The sequence below is a fragment of the Primulina huaijiensis genome, chromosome 8, assembly GCF_012295235.1.
Source record: "Primulina huaijiensis isolate GDHJ02 chromosome 8, ASM1229523v2, whole genome shotgun sequence".
Taxonomy (NCBI): Eukaryota; Viridiplantae; Streptophyta; class Magnoliopsida; order Lamiales; family Gesneriaceae; genus Primulina; species Primulina huaijiensis.
The window spans coordinates 3,077,601-3,095,591 of NC_133313.1; the positions used below are offsets into that span (position 1 = coordinate 3,077,601).

Here is a 17,991-nt window from a genome sequence, read left to right on the forward strand (position 1 = left end):
CTGATGACATTCCTTCCATAGCATCGCCTGCAGCAGAACTTGATCAGTGGCCAGCTCTGCAACATAGTTTACGTGAAATTCCCGCTTGTATTTCCTCGCCACTGCTCTTTGCGATCGAGTAAAAGCCAAGCCATTCTGGTGTGCATACAGAAGATCTTGAATCTTATAAAAGGTGGACATGACCTTCACCAGAACATATTCCTTAATGGTCCTCTTCAGTTCCTCCAAATGAGGACGTATCGGAGAAGGCGCCTGGACGTGCATGCTGCTACAAACGGTGGACTCGCTCGAACTCGGCATATTGGATTATTGTTCTTATTTCACTTTCATCTTATTATTTATAGACAGTTGGCATTTAATGCTAAAGAAGGTGGAAAGCCGTGAGCTAGTCTAAACGTTTTTTATTTATGAAGAAAGACGGAGCTACAGATATCAATGTATCGGAATTACCAGATTCTTGGAACATGGAATGATATGAATGCAAAGCGTGTGTCATAATGACGTCTCTTGGAATACCCGAGAAGAATAACCGATAAAGCACCGTCTTCAGAACCCGGGAGGCATGAGGCCCCGGCATTTCAACGAAAGCCCAGGAGATGTTAAGGCTTGGCATTATAATTTATCAATTAATCTTGTTCAACTCGCGATATATATGTATCAACTAATAAACTTAAAGAATTACAGCAAAGTAACGACAAAGACAGGCTAGAATTAATATTTTATTCAACCATAAACATTAGCACGTACTACATCATCATATTCCTCTTCTACAACAATTATCCATATTTTCAACCAAGCAGCTAAAGGCCCGGTGGAAGTCTTCGGGAAGCTGTCTGAATTGGCAATGCGCTTAAGGATCTTTATTTCTTTCCGAAGCATTAATTGATAGATACGACCATCTGTAAAGATGTCTACCCACTCAGCTACATGCAAGTGCTCTCGCACTCTCCTCAGTTTGGCTACCAGGCTAGGAGTGATAGCTTCTCCAGAGTCATAAAGAAGCTTCAGCCCCTGAAGCTCTTCCCAGTAGTCAAGAATTTTGTGAAACACTTCATCTTCCATAGTAGATTTTTGAATCTCTAGGGCAGAATCCTTGAAGGCTTCGGTCATACTCGGAGTTTTCGAACTGCTTGCACCAGCCATTGTGTTTCCTGGATGACAATTTGTTAATATGATTGAAAAGTGGGTGAGTGGCCCTATGTATAGGAGGAAGGATCTAATCACAGCCGTTGATCTATAAATACACGAACATCTAGGATGTGTTTTTGGAAATGGTGCCAAGAGGTGAAAAGACGTGTACGGTTATTGAGGCATCAGACTTATCCACTTCTCGGAAGGCGAAACGTCTTTTAGGCAGGAATTCACGCTATGACACGTGTCATCGTGGTAATAACGACAGGGCCCAAGAATGTCAGACAATAAGTTATTATGAGTCCGGGGGATAGGAGGTCTCAGCATTTCATCTCATCTCTGGGATATTTGAAGGCTCCGATGTTGTACATTGTTAATTATCTTGGACTGATCGGGACAGCGAGTCAAGATCTAGCCCGACTATTTTAGGGATGGGTGATGATACCCCCATAAGGCTCCGGGTCGCTGATGACCCGGACACCATCAAGAGCCCGAGCCCTACATATTTCTCTAGTATTCTCCGAACAGCCCGGGCTCTCATACAAGTACCCGGGTAACCAATTGCCCGGGCCACCTCGAGAATTGAACCACACTCGAGTATGATTGATACAGGACGTCTAATCTGTCAGAACAACTTGGGCTTGGAGTGTCTTAGAAGTCATCAGAAGATAGGGTATGGGCAGCCGACTTGTCATACTTAGTAGGTAACACTGGAATCGAGGTACCTACCTCATCTTCTACTATAAATAGCAGGTATTAATGTCATTTACAGATTCTGAAATCTTTGAACTCTTAAGCATTATACATATTCTTCTACCAAATATTACTTTTAGCTCATCTTCAACCTGCTGACTTAAGCATCGGAGTGGCCACGCCGGATACCCCTCTGGCGCCCATTCACGAGTTCCTTTCATTGTTTGCAGGTGCTATTGAAGTCATTATCTTCACTCAAATTCCCTAAAAACTATAAATTATTGATTTGACCCGTTGGAGCTCCTTACCCGGCTCATCCATTTCAACGAAGTCACATCAATCATGTCTAAATTATTTCTGTGACTCATTTTTAGTATTTCATAAGATGAATAATCTCTTCATTTCTACAAGCTTTAGCGAATGAATTGTTAAGTGGGTTGTCATGATCAGATTCATTTATTAAATTGCATGAGTTGTCCACATGTTTTGGAAATGAAGCCAAATTTGACAAAGAAACCGCGCAGCAATAGTTGACGAATGAAACATATTTTTTATTTTAACGCGTTGGAAACGCGTTTTTGCACCTATAAATAGAACTCTTTCGTTTCAGTTTATAGCATCCCAAAATCAAGAGCTTTCGAAGCTTAGTATAATAGAGAGAGCATTTGAGTGTTGAGTGTCTTGTGTGCGTTGGAGAAATTACTTTTCTCGGCTATACTCGGGTTGGAAGTGTGAGATATTTAGTGTATTGTTGTATACACTTGTTGTAATATTTCTCTTGTTATAAAAGATCAGCAGTAGCTTCGTGGACGTAGTCTAAATTGAGTGAATCATGTAAATATTTGTGTTCTTGTTGATTATTTTATTCCGTAATTTTTTTTATCACGATCATTATCGCTTCAGTGTAATCCCTAATAACTGGTATCAGAGCCTTATTGTAAAAATTCTTAAGAATTCTGAGTATGTTATGTGGTTGCACTTTGTCTGAATGTGTAATAAACATGGAATTGACCTCATATGGGAATTATGCAAACACCAATGAAGGGAACTGGGATGTTTTTTTGGCCAAAAACAGTTGTGGATCACAGTATAAACGATGCTTATACGGCTTAGCAAACGATGCCAACAGAACATAAAATGTATTCTAGTCAGTCTGTTGGAATAATTGTCCCTGCTAAAACATTTAATGCAATTTGATCGCTACATTAAACTGTTGTTTGGTTAAAATTTGAGTCAAGCTATTATTATCACATATAACTTCTAGTCAAATAAATTCTTTTAGATATTACAAAGAAGTGGGAAAAGCGAAAATAGAGTGTTCGAGAATAGAAGTTCAAAGTTAATACAAACTAAAGTGTCAGTTTTTGGAAAAATTGCTTCTAAACATAATTTTAAATAAAATGACAATAATATGCTTAACTTATATAACAATCATCTCTTTTGATTATCTAAATTTGGATACGGACGTCATCAACAATTAGCAAACCATGCTAACAGAACAGAAAATGTATTCTTGAACATCACGCAGCAAAAAGATTGCTTAAACGATGTTTTATCCTGTGGTTTCAATAAGATAACGAGAGGAGCTGGAGGTTATTCTGATTACACGGTGACAGATGATGTTTCTAACTTTGGAAGTGCCTTGGAAATGGAGTTCATATAGGTAACTCGCAAAGAAAGGTATTCATTTTCTTGATCTAAAAAAGATAATTTTTTTCCCTTCGTTGGAATCTTCTGCAGATGATCAGGAAAGAAACAAAAAGATGGTTAGGTTCGTCAAAGGTATATTGAAATCAAGAACCGGTATTATGTGTATCTTTATTTCTTGTATTAGCTTATTAATTTGTTGAAAGGTTTGCAGGTCTCGAAGTTTTGATTGGTGGTGTGATAGGGATTACACTAGTAGTAGCTGTTGCCTTGGTAGTTTTGCTTAGAAAACCAAGTAAAGTAAAACCACCAAAAATAACTGAAGGTATGTGTTTTTAAGATTGGTAGGTGATAGTCTACTATCAAGAACAATATTGCTGTTTTTAACTCTACAGCAAGTGTAGCATCAGTTTCTGAAGAATCCAGCAGTGTTGAGATATCACTGAGAGAAGTTTACTTGGCTCCAAACAATAATAATGAATTAAACTTCATTGGCCAAGGAATAGCAGGTAATGAATCTGACATTGAGAATGAAACACACATTAAAGACAGCTGTAAAATTTTGATGTTGTGATGATACATTTCTGCAGGGAAAGTATACAAGGGTGTTTTAGCAGATGACCCGCGCGCATATTGCAGTTAAGCACATAATAAACGATGCTCATATGGAGACATTTGTCAGAGAGTTTACAAGCCTGTCACAGACTCACATGTCAAACACCCGAAACTTGTCGAGTTAGTAGGTTATTGTGACGGTCACTGACGGAGGAGACGAGAGCTTCCTTGTTTACGAACTCTGCAGCAACGGCAACCTTTCTGAATGGCTGTATGGTATATGTTTCTTCCTTGATTGTGAATCGGATATTTAGGTGTGTAAACTTCTTTTTATGAATTTTTTGTGTCATCGGTAAAGATTAAATTTTAAATTGGATCCAAAGACTGGAAATTGCTATCGACTGTCATCGTGATATTAAGGTAAATTTTTGTCATATTACACCTCTTTTAAATACATATTTGCCTCCAATAATTCAAAGTGTTTTAACATTGTATGTTACAGCCCAGAAATATACTTATTGGCTCAAATTTTCGAGCAAAACTATCCGATTTTGGATTATCCAAAGTTATCTCCATGGGGCAATCCTACGGTGAGCTCTGACGTTCGAGGACCTTTGGTTATGTCGACCCCGAGTACCAGAAAAATCATCAGTCCATCCATCAACAGAAGTTTACGGTTTTGGGTTTGTTCTTCTGCAACTTTTGTCGGGACAAAGCGTCATTAATCTTGATGTTACAAGACCAATGCCTCTGTGTAAAATGGTGAGGAAATTCAATTTTTTCCTTTCTTATTATCCTCAAAATAATCCCAATGTTTTTTATCCATGCGGGCTAAGAATCTGATGAAGGGAGGGGATTTAACAGAGTTTGCTGATCCAAAACTGAATGGAGAATAACCTGTCGAGGGGTTTCAACTATTGTTCAAGCTGGCCTTATCTTGTACTGGTCTTAAGCAGCAATGCTCATCGATCCAATGGGTTGTAACCGTGCTTGAGAAAACTCTCCATGTTTCAGAAAGGATGAGTTTTAAAACATCATTCCAATCTACGTAGAAGTTGGATTTTTTTGAGTTCATCAATGAAACTGTAACAAATACACATATGCAGAAATTTTTATATTACAATATTTTTATGTAGTGGCTTCACGACAAGTTCTTGTCGAAAACGACCTTGACTCATCATAGTATTCAACGGAGAGAAAACAGATGAACAATGAACAAAAACATAATCCTCCAATTTATTTCAATTTTCGTTGATAAAAGAAAGTTTAAACAACAAGTACTGCATTATCATCAATTCATGCATTTACAACCATGCCGGATTGATTAAAGGGGTGACGACCGCCTTCACTTGCATGTAGTTTTTCAAACTATATTCCCCCTTTTCCCTTCCAATTCCACTCATCTTATAGCCACCAAAGGGAATAGTAGCATCAAACGTGTCGAAACAATTAATCCACACCGTGCCAACTCGCAATGCTCGCATCAGCGTATTAGCAGTGTTGAGGTTTTGAGTGAAAACTCCAGCAGCAAGACCGTACTTGCTGTTGTTTGCCCGCTTAATCACTTCCCCTAGATCCCTGAAAGTGATGAGTAAAAATACCGAACAATGAGTTTCTAGTTTCAAGATCAAGATTCAAATGAATAAGAAGATATACACAACATACTTGTACTTCAAGATGCTCTGCACGGGACCAAAAATCTCATCTTTTGCAATCGGCATGTCATCCTTTAAAGAATGCAACATATTAGCCAAGACAAAAAAGAAACAGTAGGATTTAATAAAGATTTGTGGGAGTAATTAGGCATGGAATAAAGGATTTTATGATGGATTTCTTTAATAACGATCGATCATTTCCACAGAACATGAGAGATGTAAATTATGATTTAATCTTGCGAAAGTAACGTTTATATATACCTGGACATTAGAAAAAACAGTAGGCTGAACGAAATAGCCTTTTGAACCATATCTAGCACCTCCAGTTTCAAGGGTAGCTCCAAATTCTGTACCCGATTTAATATACCCAAGAATCTTTGAAAACTGTTTCTCGTCAATCTAGCACTCATAGAAACATTGTACAACGTTTATTGAAGTGCAAAGGAATCTGGTAATGCTATGAAGAATGGGAAACCGGCGCATTAAAAATCTACCTGAGGTCCTTGTTCCATGCCAGCCTTGAATGGATCTCCAACAGTCCGTTTCAAGGCACGTGCCTTGGCTTTCTCCACAAATTCATCATAAACCTTCTCGTGCACAAATGTCCTAGATCCGGCACAGCAGCATTGGCCCTGCAGATGTTGCATGCAATAAGTTAGAAGTTTCATCAATTGAATTAATTAAATTAGATATGATGATGGGGACAGGAGTTACCTGGTTGAAAAATAGAGCAAAGTGGGCTAGTTCAACTGCTTTGTCTACGTCAGCATCCTCACAAACAATGAAAGGCGATTTTCCTCCGAGTTCCAAAGTCACGGACTTCAGATTGCTTTTGGCAGCCAACTCAAGAACAACTTTTCCTGTTTCAGTTGAACCAGTGAAAGCAACCTGCAAAAAATATATGAAAAAAATCTCAAGATCGCAGAATTTGGATTGCAGTCAAACCGGCCATCATCTACACATCTCTACATTGATATCCAGGGATTTTAAAAATATTTTCTTTGGAAGTTTTTTGCTTCAACAAGAACTATAGCCTGTATGAAGTAAAGCTTTGAGTTTGTAAGGCAGAATAAGTGACCCAGCCATAACCATTATAGTGTAGAATTGAGTATAACACTTGAGCAAGATTTAGAAAAGTGAAATAAGTACGCCAAATTATCAGAAACAAAAACTTAAATAATGATGCCTCAGAATTTTGCACCACTATTTAGCCAATATTTAATTCCATAATACTGCAAAATAAATTTCAAACATTTTCCCAGTTTCAATTTAGAACAAAAAAATCATAACTAATCAATGCAGACATCATGATAAAAGTGATTATCAAGAATCATTTTCCATGTCAAACTCACAACTATTATACAAACTTCGAAGTTGTGTTACCTTGTCTACGTCCATATGCTTGGCAAGAGCTGCACCAGCTGTGGCACCAAAGCCAGGAACAATATTTAAAACACCGTCGGGAAGGCCAGCCTGCCACGAAGTGATTTGCATATCAATTAATAATGCCAAATATTAAAGCATTTCAATCAACTATAGACATTTAATCATTAGACAAACCAAAGTTCTATGAACCACAATTTTACTAACAAAAATCTATCGAAAAAGCTTGTTTATGGAGTGCCACTACCTCATGAAATAACTTTGCTACAAGAAGTGCTGATAATGGTGTCTGCTCAGCAGGTTTGAGAACAACAGTGTTGCCGCATGCCAATGCAGGCCCAACTTTCCAAGCAAACATGAGAAGCGGAAAGTTCCACGGGATAATCTGCCCAGCTACACCTATTGGTTCGTGCAATGTTTGGACGTGATGTGGCCCATCAGCTGGAATAGTGAGACCATGAATCTTATCGGCCCATCCTGTAACAAATCAACGGGAATCACAATATTCTGATAAGACTAGGGAAAAAAAAGAAGAGAAAAGAAAAAACTTTTCACAATAGGTCATTCTTCTGGAGACTACCGGCATAATAACGGAACAGACGCACAAACATTGGTATTTCTATTTTTGCAGACTGTTCATACGGCTTGCCATTATCCCATGTCTCGAGTGCTGCAATTTCGTCATTATGCTTTTCAACCAAATCAGCGAAGCGCAATATTATTTTGCATCTCTCCTGAAGATATTAAGCAGATTGATTAAATACTGTAAATAAAAAAGCTGCATCAAATGGTGGTAGAAGCTAAAACAGGGTAAGAAAGGTTACATAAGCAGTCATTTTAGGCCATGGCCCTTCATCAAAAGCCTTCCGAGCAGCGGCTACGGCTCGGTCGATATCTTCTGCATCGCCTTCTGCCACATGTGCAATTACCTCTCCATTTCTGGGGTCCAAAGTCGGAAAAGTTTTACCTGATTCAATCAGATTGATAAGCCAATAGCTTGAACGTCTAGATCATCAAAAATAATTATGAATCGCACAGTGAACACACCACGGGAAAAATAGTATAAAGCTTACCTGATGATGCCTCGACAAATTTTCCATTGATGAGAAGCTTATCATATTCTACACTAACAGGTGAGTTGATTAGATCCTGAACAGCTGCTTCGGTACTGTACCGGGATACTCTACGGCCATGATGAATTTGTGTTCCTAAATAAATGAATCGCAAACAATGTAACACACTCAGAATACAACTTTTTAACATTAAAAGCACTGATGATTTTCTGCATCTTGCTCAACAGCATAGGCCAATGATCCAATAGTCAGTCAAAAAATTACTTCCACATCTCGTCTTGCATTATGTAGTTTGTCTTATCAAAATCAAGATAAGCACAAAGGGCCCTGGAGAAAGAAAGCGTTCCAAAGATTTGAACTTTATTTCCTTTTCTATATCCCCAAACGCAAATTTGTCAGAAATAGTTTAAGTTCGGAAACAAAAATAAGCCCAACAAAAGGAATAAAACAAGATCTTGCACAAAACAAAAAAAACATATAAAATCAACACTCTAGCCAACCGAAAATTTGACAATACACACTCATAAAAAAAAAAACAACGTTTAACAATACCCAATAGGGAAATTACTTGGATTCTCCACAAAAACAATAATCACATCCATGCATTAAAAAGGAAATCGAAACGCAGAAAATTGTCAAATACTTTTCAACATCATTTTTCGACAAAAAAACGAAAACCCGGATATTAAATCAGATCAAAAAACGAAACCGATGAAATAGAACAATCTTTTCTATTCAGCTACGCGCATGTGTACACAGATTATACACATTGCACACCTCTGCGCGAAAGTAGGGGAAGAGAACGGAAAGAACGAATTGCAATTCTTTGAGCTGCCATTGGAAGTATGAACAAAAGAAATATGATGGTGGAAGTCTATTGTGTTTTTTGGTAGCAATAAATAATCCAGAAACAACCAATGCACAGAATCCAAAATGGAAATGACTTTGAGGGTCAAAGTGCGAGATTACTACTTTTGAAGAAAACAAATCGAACTGTGAATGGGAAATTAACACCTCCAAAGTTACACGGCGCAATATATCGGGAGAAGAAAGGCGTTGTGACAGAGACGTATGAGTTACCTAAAAGTGGGAAGACCGAGCAATTAGAGTAGTTTTGTTGTGAAATTGTTTTACTTTTTATTCGTGATATTGATAGATTTGTTTATATTTGAAATAGAGAATAATATCTTTTTTATGCGTTATTTAAATAAAAAAATATGTCTCATAAAATTAATTTATGAGATCATTTCAAAAAAAAATTTTGTGAAATAATTGATGTGAAGGTGTTTTTATATTCTACTGCAATTATTGTAGAATATATGGATCTTGGATAGTTTATGTTATGAAATAATAATAATAATAATAATAAGAATAGGTCTTTTGTGAGACGGTTTCACGAATCTTTATCTGTGAGACGGGTCAACCCTACCGATATTCAGCATAAAAAGTAATAACCTTAGCATAAAAAGTAATATTTTTTCATGAATTACCCAAATAAGAGATACGTCTCACATAAGTTTTTGCCTAATAATAATACCATATGGATTAAAGGTTTCATTTACAAATGTATGTTTTTTTAATTAAAAAGACCACAAATTAAACAGATCAAAATAATTTTCACTAAAAAATATTACTCAAGATGACTGTTATTTAATTATCTTGCATGGCTACCTCGTTTGTTACATAGATCCCACATATACCGCATCTAGTGTGGAACTTGTCACAAAGGATCAAATTGGTAATTATATATCAATAAATATAATTTATATATATGATACATTGGGGGAAGGCAAAAATTTATGTGAGACGGTCTCACGGGTCGTATTTGTGAGACGGATCTCTTATTTGGGTAATCCATGAAAAAATATTAATTTTTATGCTAAGAGTATTACTTTATATTGTGAATATGGGTAGGGTTGACCCGTCTCACAGATTAAGATCCGTGAGACGGTCTCACATGAGACCCACTCCATTGGGAATATATCCAGTCTCCAGATGATATAAGTTAGACGACGGGCTTTTCGGATCTCTCTCTCAACTTGTTGGCAAAAACTTGTGTGAGACGGTCTCACGGGACGTATTTGTGAGACGAATCTCTTATTTGGGTCATCCATGAAAAAGTATTACTTTTTATGCTAAGAGTATTAATTTTTGTTGTGAATATGAGTAAGGTTGACCCGTCTCACAGATTAAGATCCGTGAGACGGTCTCACATGAGACCCACTCCAACTTGTTTTATTTGTATGTAATATTTTTATGTTTAATAAAGAAAGGTAAATGTCAAATATATCGAATATAGATGAGATAATAAAAATCTAGTTAAATTAAATCTTCAAATTATATATCATATGGATAAAATATGTATATTTAAAATAATAATAATAATAATAAGATTTCCTCAACTTTTATTGGTGCATTTTTTCAAATTCACGTGGGTTATTATTATTCATTTTGTATGAAAATAAAATAAGTAGGATTTATTTCCGTTCTAGAATTATTATCCGTTCAATGTCAATGTTTTTTTAAGCACAACGTTAATTTTGATTTTATCATATACAAGATATCGATGATAAAAAAAAAAATTGTTATCTTTTGAATGAAATACATTCGAAACTATGTAGAATTGTCTTTTGACTTTTTATTGCATAAGATTAAGGTTTATGTTCTACGTAACTTAGTGTATTTGCAAATATTTTTTATTAATGATACGAGTAGTTGTTCTGTCTACATAAACTGAGCTAGTGGGCAAATAAAACCAAAGATCCTAAATTATTGTAGTCCAAGCATGTTTTCCATGTATTGGTAGAATGGATAACATGCTCGGACTACAATAATTTAATACGTCACATACAAGCAATTATATCGGGCCCAGATGTGCAATAACATGTGATACCTTGAGAAATATCCCATATTTTCTCGGGTTATCACCGGTTTAGAGCTCGGGTAAGCGAGGAGACCAGAGCCGCCTTGCTCTGTGTCAAGCAGGGCCTGATCTTATTTGAGATCCCGGGAGATTGGAGCCCTGGTAGCCAGAAGCCTGGAGTAGCGAGGGCGAAGTCCATCTGTGAGCCCGAGAGGATAGCCGGGGCATTCCGATATAGATGTCCTGTCTTAGATTGTAGGAATGGGACACATGATTTGGTCATCATTAGGAGATCTTTTGGAATGTGAAAGAGTGACAGAACTCGATCGAAGTAAACATGGGCTGTCAGACTTAACAGTGTCAGTAAAACAGAAGTATGAACAGTCATCCCATCATGAGTAGTAGATAGATACTGAAAACAAAATCATCATTGGTTCTCATCTTATAAAAATCAAAGTTTGTTTTTTATTGAGAGATATTTGTATATCTCTCCTTGCAAACGAAATATTCACTCTCTTTGAGAAATATTGACTTGAGTGTCGGAGTGGCTACGTCAGAAAACCATCCGGCGCCCCACTAACGATCTCTGTTATTTTAAGTGTGCAGATATTTACTTCCAGAGCCAGGGAGAACCCTTTCTTGAAATAATATAACCCGACCCGGTGAAATTACCCACGTATTTCGCACCCATTTTTACCCGGTCACATCAACATGGAATGGGGGTGTACGCATGCTTATAAATCGAGTTGATCTATCTCTCTATTATTACTTGAGTATATTTATTGTGACATGATCTCTCATATTTTTATTTATGAAACAGGTCGATACTGTTCATATTTACAATAAAAATATTATTTTTGACATAAAAAATATTATTTTTTCATGGATGGTCCGAACAGAAAATTCGTCTCATAAAATTGACCTGTAAAATCGTCTCGCAATAATTTTTGTGATATTATTCATATGACGAGTCTCTCATATTTAATGGATATCATATGTGACGATCTAATGCTAAAATTTTCATAACATCATATGAGAAAAAACACATTGCAGGTGTCGTATAGGAAAATCCTCTCTCACAAAAGACCTAAACATTAAATACGACGTAATTGACTACACTTCACAAGTATAAATGATTTGTGTTTAGAAATATTAAAAAAAATAAGAAAATATCAAGACAACTTCAGCTACGTGGATAGGACTCAACATCCTTACCTCATGTTACATTTGGTTCAAATAATAAAATTCTATAATAATTATAATTAAAAATAATTATTTTATTTATATTTTTCATTTATTGTCGTCATATTGTAATATTTCATTATCTGATTCTCAATCAAACAATATTTAATTTATTTTCAATTCATCATATATAAATCAGCATGGATATGTGTTTTATTAATTTTCATAGTACAAATCTCACACATTTCCAAACATGTAGTCTTAAAGGCCTCTCAGATGCTCGAATCATTAAAATACTGGTTTATAAAATTAAAATAGTAATATAGACAGACGGAACACCACTTATTTTATATAAATTTGTCATGTGCGACTCCAATTCTTCGCATGATAAATCAAGGATCATTTAATAAAAATATAATAATTGAAATGAAAGATTGTAATCTACTAAAATATTATGAATTTCTGATGAAGTCTCTAATAATAACCATTTAAATAAAAACATAGTATATATTGACATACCACGATATAGTATTTGAGTAAATCTGTTATGAGACAGTCTCACTTATCTTTTTCATGAGACGGGTAAACTCTACCTATGTTTACTATAAAAAGTAATATTTTTGACATGAAAAATAATTTTTTCATGAGTGATCCAAATAAAAGATCAATATCACAAAATTGACTCATAAAATCGTTTCATGAAAGTTTTTATGCTATTTATTTTAATATTATTCTACGTTTGACATATTGGAAGTGTGGACTTAATAACGTTTTGCCAACTGTGATTCCAACTCTCCACATGATAAATCACGGGGTTAGGCGATAAATATACAATAAATAAAGAATGTCTTTCATAAGACGGTCTCACAGATATTTATTCGTGAGACGGATCAATCTTGTCCATATTTACAATAAAAATTAATATATTTGACATAAAAAGTAATACTTTTTTTGTGGATGACCTATATAGAATATCCGTTTCAAAAAATTGACCCATGAGACCGTCTCACAGGAGTTTTTGTGATAAATAAAATGGAAGACGATTAGAAACAACTATGATAATACTAGTTGTTGATGCTTGTGCGATAATTATCATCTTCGAATAAAATATAAGACTGTGTTTGGACGAAAGAATTTGAGAGGAAGTAAGTTCAAATTATTGGAACAAATTCATTTTATTTATTTGTGTAATTTCAAATCTAATATTTGAAATCCATCACTTATATTTTTATATGTAGTGACGATTTTAAATCCATATACTTAACCGAGTCATCTGAAAACATAATTTTTCTCTGGATTTAGCAGCTGATGAGATATTAGCATAAAAGTACTACCATCACACTACATTCAAATATTCAATTAAAAATATATAGGTCTCACGTATCCAAATCAAATTTGGATAATTGGATTTGACATTTGAGTAACATGAACTCTATTTACACAATGCTAAATATAAAATTTATCACGGGCAGAAGTCGATAGATTATAACATATGTAAGACGAGATATCGAGTTCGAAGCATCAAAATATTTAGCAACTCAGCACTGGATTATCATGGCAGAAAGGAAGAGCTGGAGGGCCTGGGCCTATGAGTTTTTCCATTTCGCACGTATCCATTAGCGTCGTTTGACTAGTATAACAAAACAAAATAAACCAAATCCAGAGTTGGCACACGAATGGGCGAACTGACCCAAGTGTTAATTGGGCTTATCATTACCATGAATATGCAAACAGATCGGCCCATGGTCCAATTCTTCTCCTACAGTCTAACCAATTTAGATTTAGATATTTATTAAAAAAAAATCAAATTTTTTTAAATAAATAATTCAACGGTACAAAATTTTCTGGCTCATATAATATTTCTAGTTGTTGAAATGTCAGTTGTGAAGTCAACTTTTTCCTAAAGTAAAATATAATATCTAAAACATATAATAATTTAAAATTGCAAATAGGTTGATTAGAAAAATGAAAACAATTAGGTGAGATTCCACGTGTGACGTTTAAGTCCCGTTAATTATAGTACATATGTGTGCGCTGTCACGTGTCACGTTGTTGCCGGAATCTTTCGATGGAAAAGACTAAAAAGCGGTCAAATTAGAATAAATTCCCATCAAGCAGCGTTCAAGGCGCCACCGACAGGAATAAAGAGAAACAAAACAAAAACATTGTCTGATTGGTCCATCGCGTCAAATTTTCCACTCTTCGCCACTCTATTCTCGAAAAACCCAGGTAAATATATATCATCTACCTTCCTTCTCACTTTCTGAATTCATCCCGGATTCCACCTATGTAAGTATGCAAAACACTTGATTTTTTCCGGATAAATCTGTGTAAAGGTTCAACGTTTACGTATATGTGGTATCCATGCAGATATTGTCACTTAAAATCTTAGTATAAGTGATCTGATTGCTTTATGGGTTCTACTTTATTTGATGTATGGATGTGTTGGATTTTTGAGTTTGGGGTGAAGTTATTCTTTTGAGATCTTTAATTTTTTTTGTTCTTGATTTATAAATTTAACTTGGTTGATTTGGCATGTGAGTTTGTTGGATTTTGGAGATGGTTGCCGGAGCCGAGAATCTTGATTTTTTTTTTATTCTGGAGTATTTCATTGATTAATCAATTTATCAGGAAAAAAAGTTGGTTAACTTTTGTGAATTAAGAATTATGTATTTGAGTGAATTTGTTTCCAAAAATCCAAGATTCTTGGTAAAAGGAAACGATAGCTATCTTCCCCTGCTGGTTTTATTCCTTTGATCATAGAAAGTGAAAAGCATTAGTTGACAAATTATGAACTATGAACACACCCCTGTGCGACGGAACCTAATCCGCTGTGGTGGAGCCTGAAATGGTTCGTAGAGGGGCGGAATTTAAGCAGAAAACTTTTCAAATTTGAAACACATTAAAAAAAACACATATAGGAGGGGGGGGCCGCCCCTCCTGCAGCCACCACTTTGCTCTTCCACTGGCCTAATCATTATTTATGAACTTAGAACAACGTGGATAGTGTTATGATATAAATTTTTTTTGATGTTATCAGGCTAATTTAATCAAAGATTTGTCACACTTCTTTTTGAAGTGTTTATGGAGAGCAAGATTTGTAATCTAGCAACTCAATTCTTTGAAGATTTGAAAAGCTTTCTGCGCAGATGTTTCTTTTTAATTCTTTCGGTTGGTCCTATGCCAAAACATATTGCATTTATCATGGATGGAAATCGGAGATACGCGAAGAAGCAAAATTTAGAAGAAGGGGCTGGCCATAAGGAGGGGTATTCTGCTCTTATGAATATGCTAAGATATTGTTACGAGTTTGATGTGAAATATGTGACCGTTTATGCTTTTAGCATAGAAAATTTCAAAAGACGTCCTGAAGAAGTTCAATCCACTATGCAGCTGATTCGAGAAAAGCTCGACTCGCTAATCGACAGGGAGAGTGTACTTAACGAATACGGAGTGAGGGTGTATGTCATTGGAAATTTTGAACTATTGAGCAATTCTGTCAAGTTGGCAGCCAAAAGGGCTATGGACGCCACTGCTGACAATTCAAAATCAGTTCTATTAATTTGCATCGCTTATACGTCAACAGATGAGATAGTCCATGCCATTGAAAAAACATACGAAGAAAAATCAGAAGAGTTCAGAGTCCTTGACAGTAGTGGTGCCGGATATGGCTTAATTGGACTAAGATGTAACGGAGAAAATAAGAACAAGTCCCTCATCGATGTGGAAGATATCGAGAAACATATGCGTATGGCTGTTGCACCAGATCCTGATATCATAATACGTACTTCTGGCGAGACCCGTTTAAGCAATTTCCTTCTATGGCAAAGTGCATCATCCCTTCTATACTCCCCCCACGAATTTTGGCCAGAGATTGGATTTCGGCATTTGGTGAAAGCAATTTTGGATTTCCAAAGAAACTTTTCTTATTTGAAAAAGAAACGTGAACATAACTGAAATCACACGAGCGTCGTTTCTTTCTCAACTATGAAGTCCATAAAAGGAGTGTGCTTGTCTCTGGTACACGGACCATTTACTGTTTTGGTAAATTAAGAAGTTTACGTCTTGTATTTAAAGCTGTAATTTTGGTGCCATATTCGAATTATGTTGTTAATTCTGGGCAACTGAGTCGCTCAGTGTTGTGGACTCTAGTCGCGGTCTTAAAGTCTTTGTTTATTGGGCTCAAAAGGTAATTCGTGATATCGGTCAACTATGTCCATATTTATAATAAAAATAATATTTTTGTCATTAAAAAAATTAAGTTTTTATATGTGACTCAAATAGAATATATGTCTCATAAAATTGACTCGTGAGACATTTCACATGAATTTTTTGTGTAAATAAATCACTTAAATTTAAATCATTTAAAAATAGAATAATTTTTTATTTCTGCTTTAGCCATTGGGTCCTCGAATAAATTCATAATTTTTTAAATCAAATCCAATATTGGATTGGATGCTCCAATAATTAATAATAATATACACAAAAGAATTCATTCAATATATCAATTATTGAGTCAACTAGAATCATCGTTCTTTCTAGAAAATAGAACGTCGATAATAAGATAGTGCACTGATAGCGAATTTGATTCTTTGTTTAAAGGTTTGATATCTCTCCAGATTCGTTCTATTGGAATTTTTTAATTGATGAGATAGATCTTGGAGAATAATATATCGATAAAATTTTTTATTTGGGAATACTCGATAAAAATGTTTTATTGGATCTTTTTTTAAATGTTTTATTGATGTTATCCTCAATATTTCGTTGCACCGACATGGCTGTGATGATATACGATTTTGGTCTGGGAGTAAGAATGGTAAATATTCGGTTAAAAACGGCTACCATATGGAGACCAGAAGCTGGGATACCCCACCATTCAATTCTCGGCAGCCTATTAGCTCTTGGTGGAGGATGATTTGGAAACTTCGATTACCACTGAAAGTTCGTATATTTATGTGGAAAGCATCCGAAGACTTTATTCCGACTGGGGTTAATTTGCTTTCTCATCATATTCCAACTCATGGGGCATGCTTGCTATGCCGTTTCCATTATGCATCAACTAGTTATTGTCTCCTTTTCTGTTTGGCTATTAAGGATGTTTTGAAAAATACTCCATTTTGATACTGTCTGAAAACACATTGTTATGCTTCTTTTCTTGAGTGTGCTTTATATGTGTCAAAAGAGTTTTAACCATGAGGAATTTGAATTGTTTGTGATCTTTTGTTAGGCGATTTGGCGTGAAACATGTATTCGGAAACACGAAGCTGATGGTAAGAGCGAGAAATTTAGAGTGAATTGGGTATATGCATTACTAGATTGAGTTCGTTATTCTATATTAAAGTATGCTATCTCAGCTTGTACTTCACAAATCTCAGCAGATCAATAATAGAAACCGCCTACCCCTAACTTATTTCGATTAGATGTTGATGTGGGGTTTGATATCAGGCGTAATAAATTCAATGTTGGATCGATAATTAGAGATTCACAAGGAGTAACTAGAGGTGCCTATGCTCTTATCATCTGTAATCCGGGTAGTGTCCTCGCAGCTGAAATATTGGCTATTCGTTGTGGTATGGATCTGTGACTATAGGTGGGAGTATATTCTATTTATATATATTCAGACTCCAAAGAGGTTGTTCGTATAATTTTCAACACATATATGGAAGCTGGTTCTTTGGATGTATTGGCTCTTGAAGTTAATTCTATGTTCCTAGTGAATCATTTTGTGTCGATCAATCACATGCATCGCTCGGTCAATATTGTGGTACACTTTCTTGCTCATAGAGTATTTAATAGCTCTTCCAGTTTA

The 17,991-nt window shown here is 35.5% G+C and overlaps 2 protein-coding genes and 1 long non-coding RNA gene across 7 annotated transcripts; 2 read left to right on the plus strand and 1 right to left on the minus strand.

Annotated features, from left to right (window-relative positions):
- Nucleotides 1–3,427: 3,427 nt before the first annotated feature.
- Nucleotides 3,428–5,253, plus strand: LOC140983161 (uncharacterized). Of its 3 annotated transcripts, none has more exons than XR_012176392.1 (4): nucleotides 3,428–3,980; nucleotides 4,062–4,446; nucleotides 4,529–4,788; nucleotides 4,891–5,253. It is a non-coding gene; the product is annotated as an uncharacterized lncRNA (long non-coding RNA). The 3 variants fall into 3 exon arrangements; XR_012176391.1 differs by having other exon boundaries at nucleotides 3,428–3,606; nucleotides 3,686–3,980; nucleotides 4,529–5,253; XR_012176390.1 differs by having other exon boundaries at nucleotides 4,529–5,253.
- LOC140983160 (benzaldehyde dehydrogenase, mitochondrial-like) lies at nucleotides 5,239–9,180 on the minus strand. The gene is made up of 11 exons (XM_073450087.1): nucleotides 8,915–9,180; nucleotides 8,138–8,272; nucleotides 7,889–8,031; nucleotides 7,645–7,798; nucleotides 7,312–7,541; nucleotides 7,065–7,154; nucleotides 6,396–6,569; nucleotides 6,176–6,313; nucleotides 5,943–6,080; nucleotides 5,692–5,753; nucleotides 5,239–5,604 (listed from the first exon to the last, which is right to left on the minus strand). Exons 1-11 carry the CDS (start codon nucleotides 8,973–8,975, stop codon nucleotides 5,331–5,333), a joined length of 1,599 nt encoding a protein of 532 aa, XP_073306188.1. The 5' UTR covers nucleotides 8,976–9,180; the 3' UTR covers nucleotides 5,239–5,330.
- Nucleotides 9,181–14,278: 5,098 nt separating this feature from the next.
- On the plus strand, nucleotides 14,279–16,296 carry LOC140982303 (dehydrodolichyl diphosphate synthase CPT3-like). 3 transcript variants are annotated; one of them, XM_073448773.1, is made up of 2 exons: nucleotides 14,279–14,471; nucleotides 15,223–16,296. In XM_073448773.1, the coding sequence occupies exon 2, from the start codon at nucleotides 15,267–15,269 to the stop codon at nucleotides 16,137–16,139; it is 873 nt and encodes a 290-aa protein (XP_073304874.1). In that variant the 5' UTR covers nucleotides 14,279–14,471; nucleotides 15,223–15,266; the 3' UTR covers nucleotides 16,140–16,296. The 3 variants fall into 3 exon arrangements, with proteins under 3 accessions (XP_073304874.1, XP_073304873.1, XP_073304875.1); XM_073448772.1 differs by having other exon boundaries at nucleotides 14,279–14,411; XM_073448774.1 differs by lacking the exon at nucleotides 14,279–14,471 and adding an exon at nucleotides 14,478–15,033.
- Nucleotides 16,297–17,991: the final 1,695 nt, after the last annotated feature.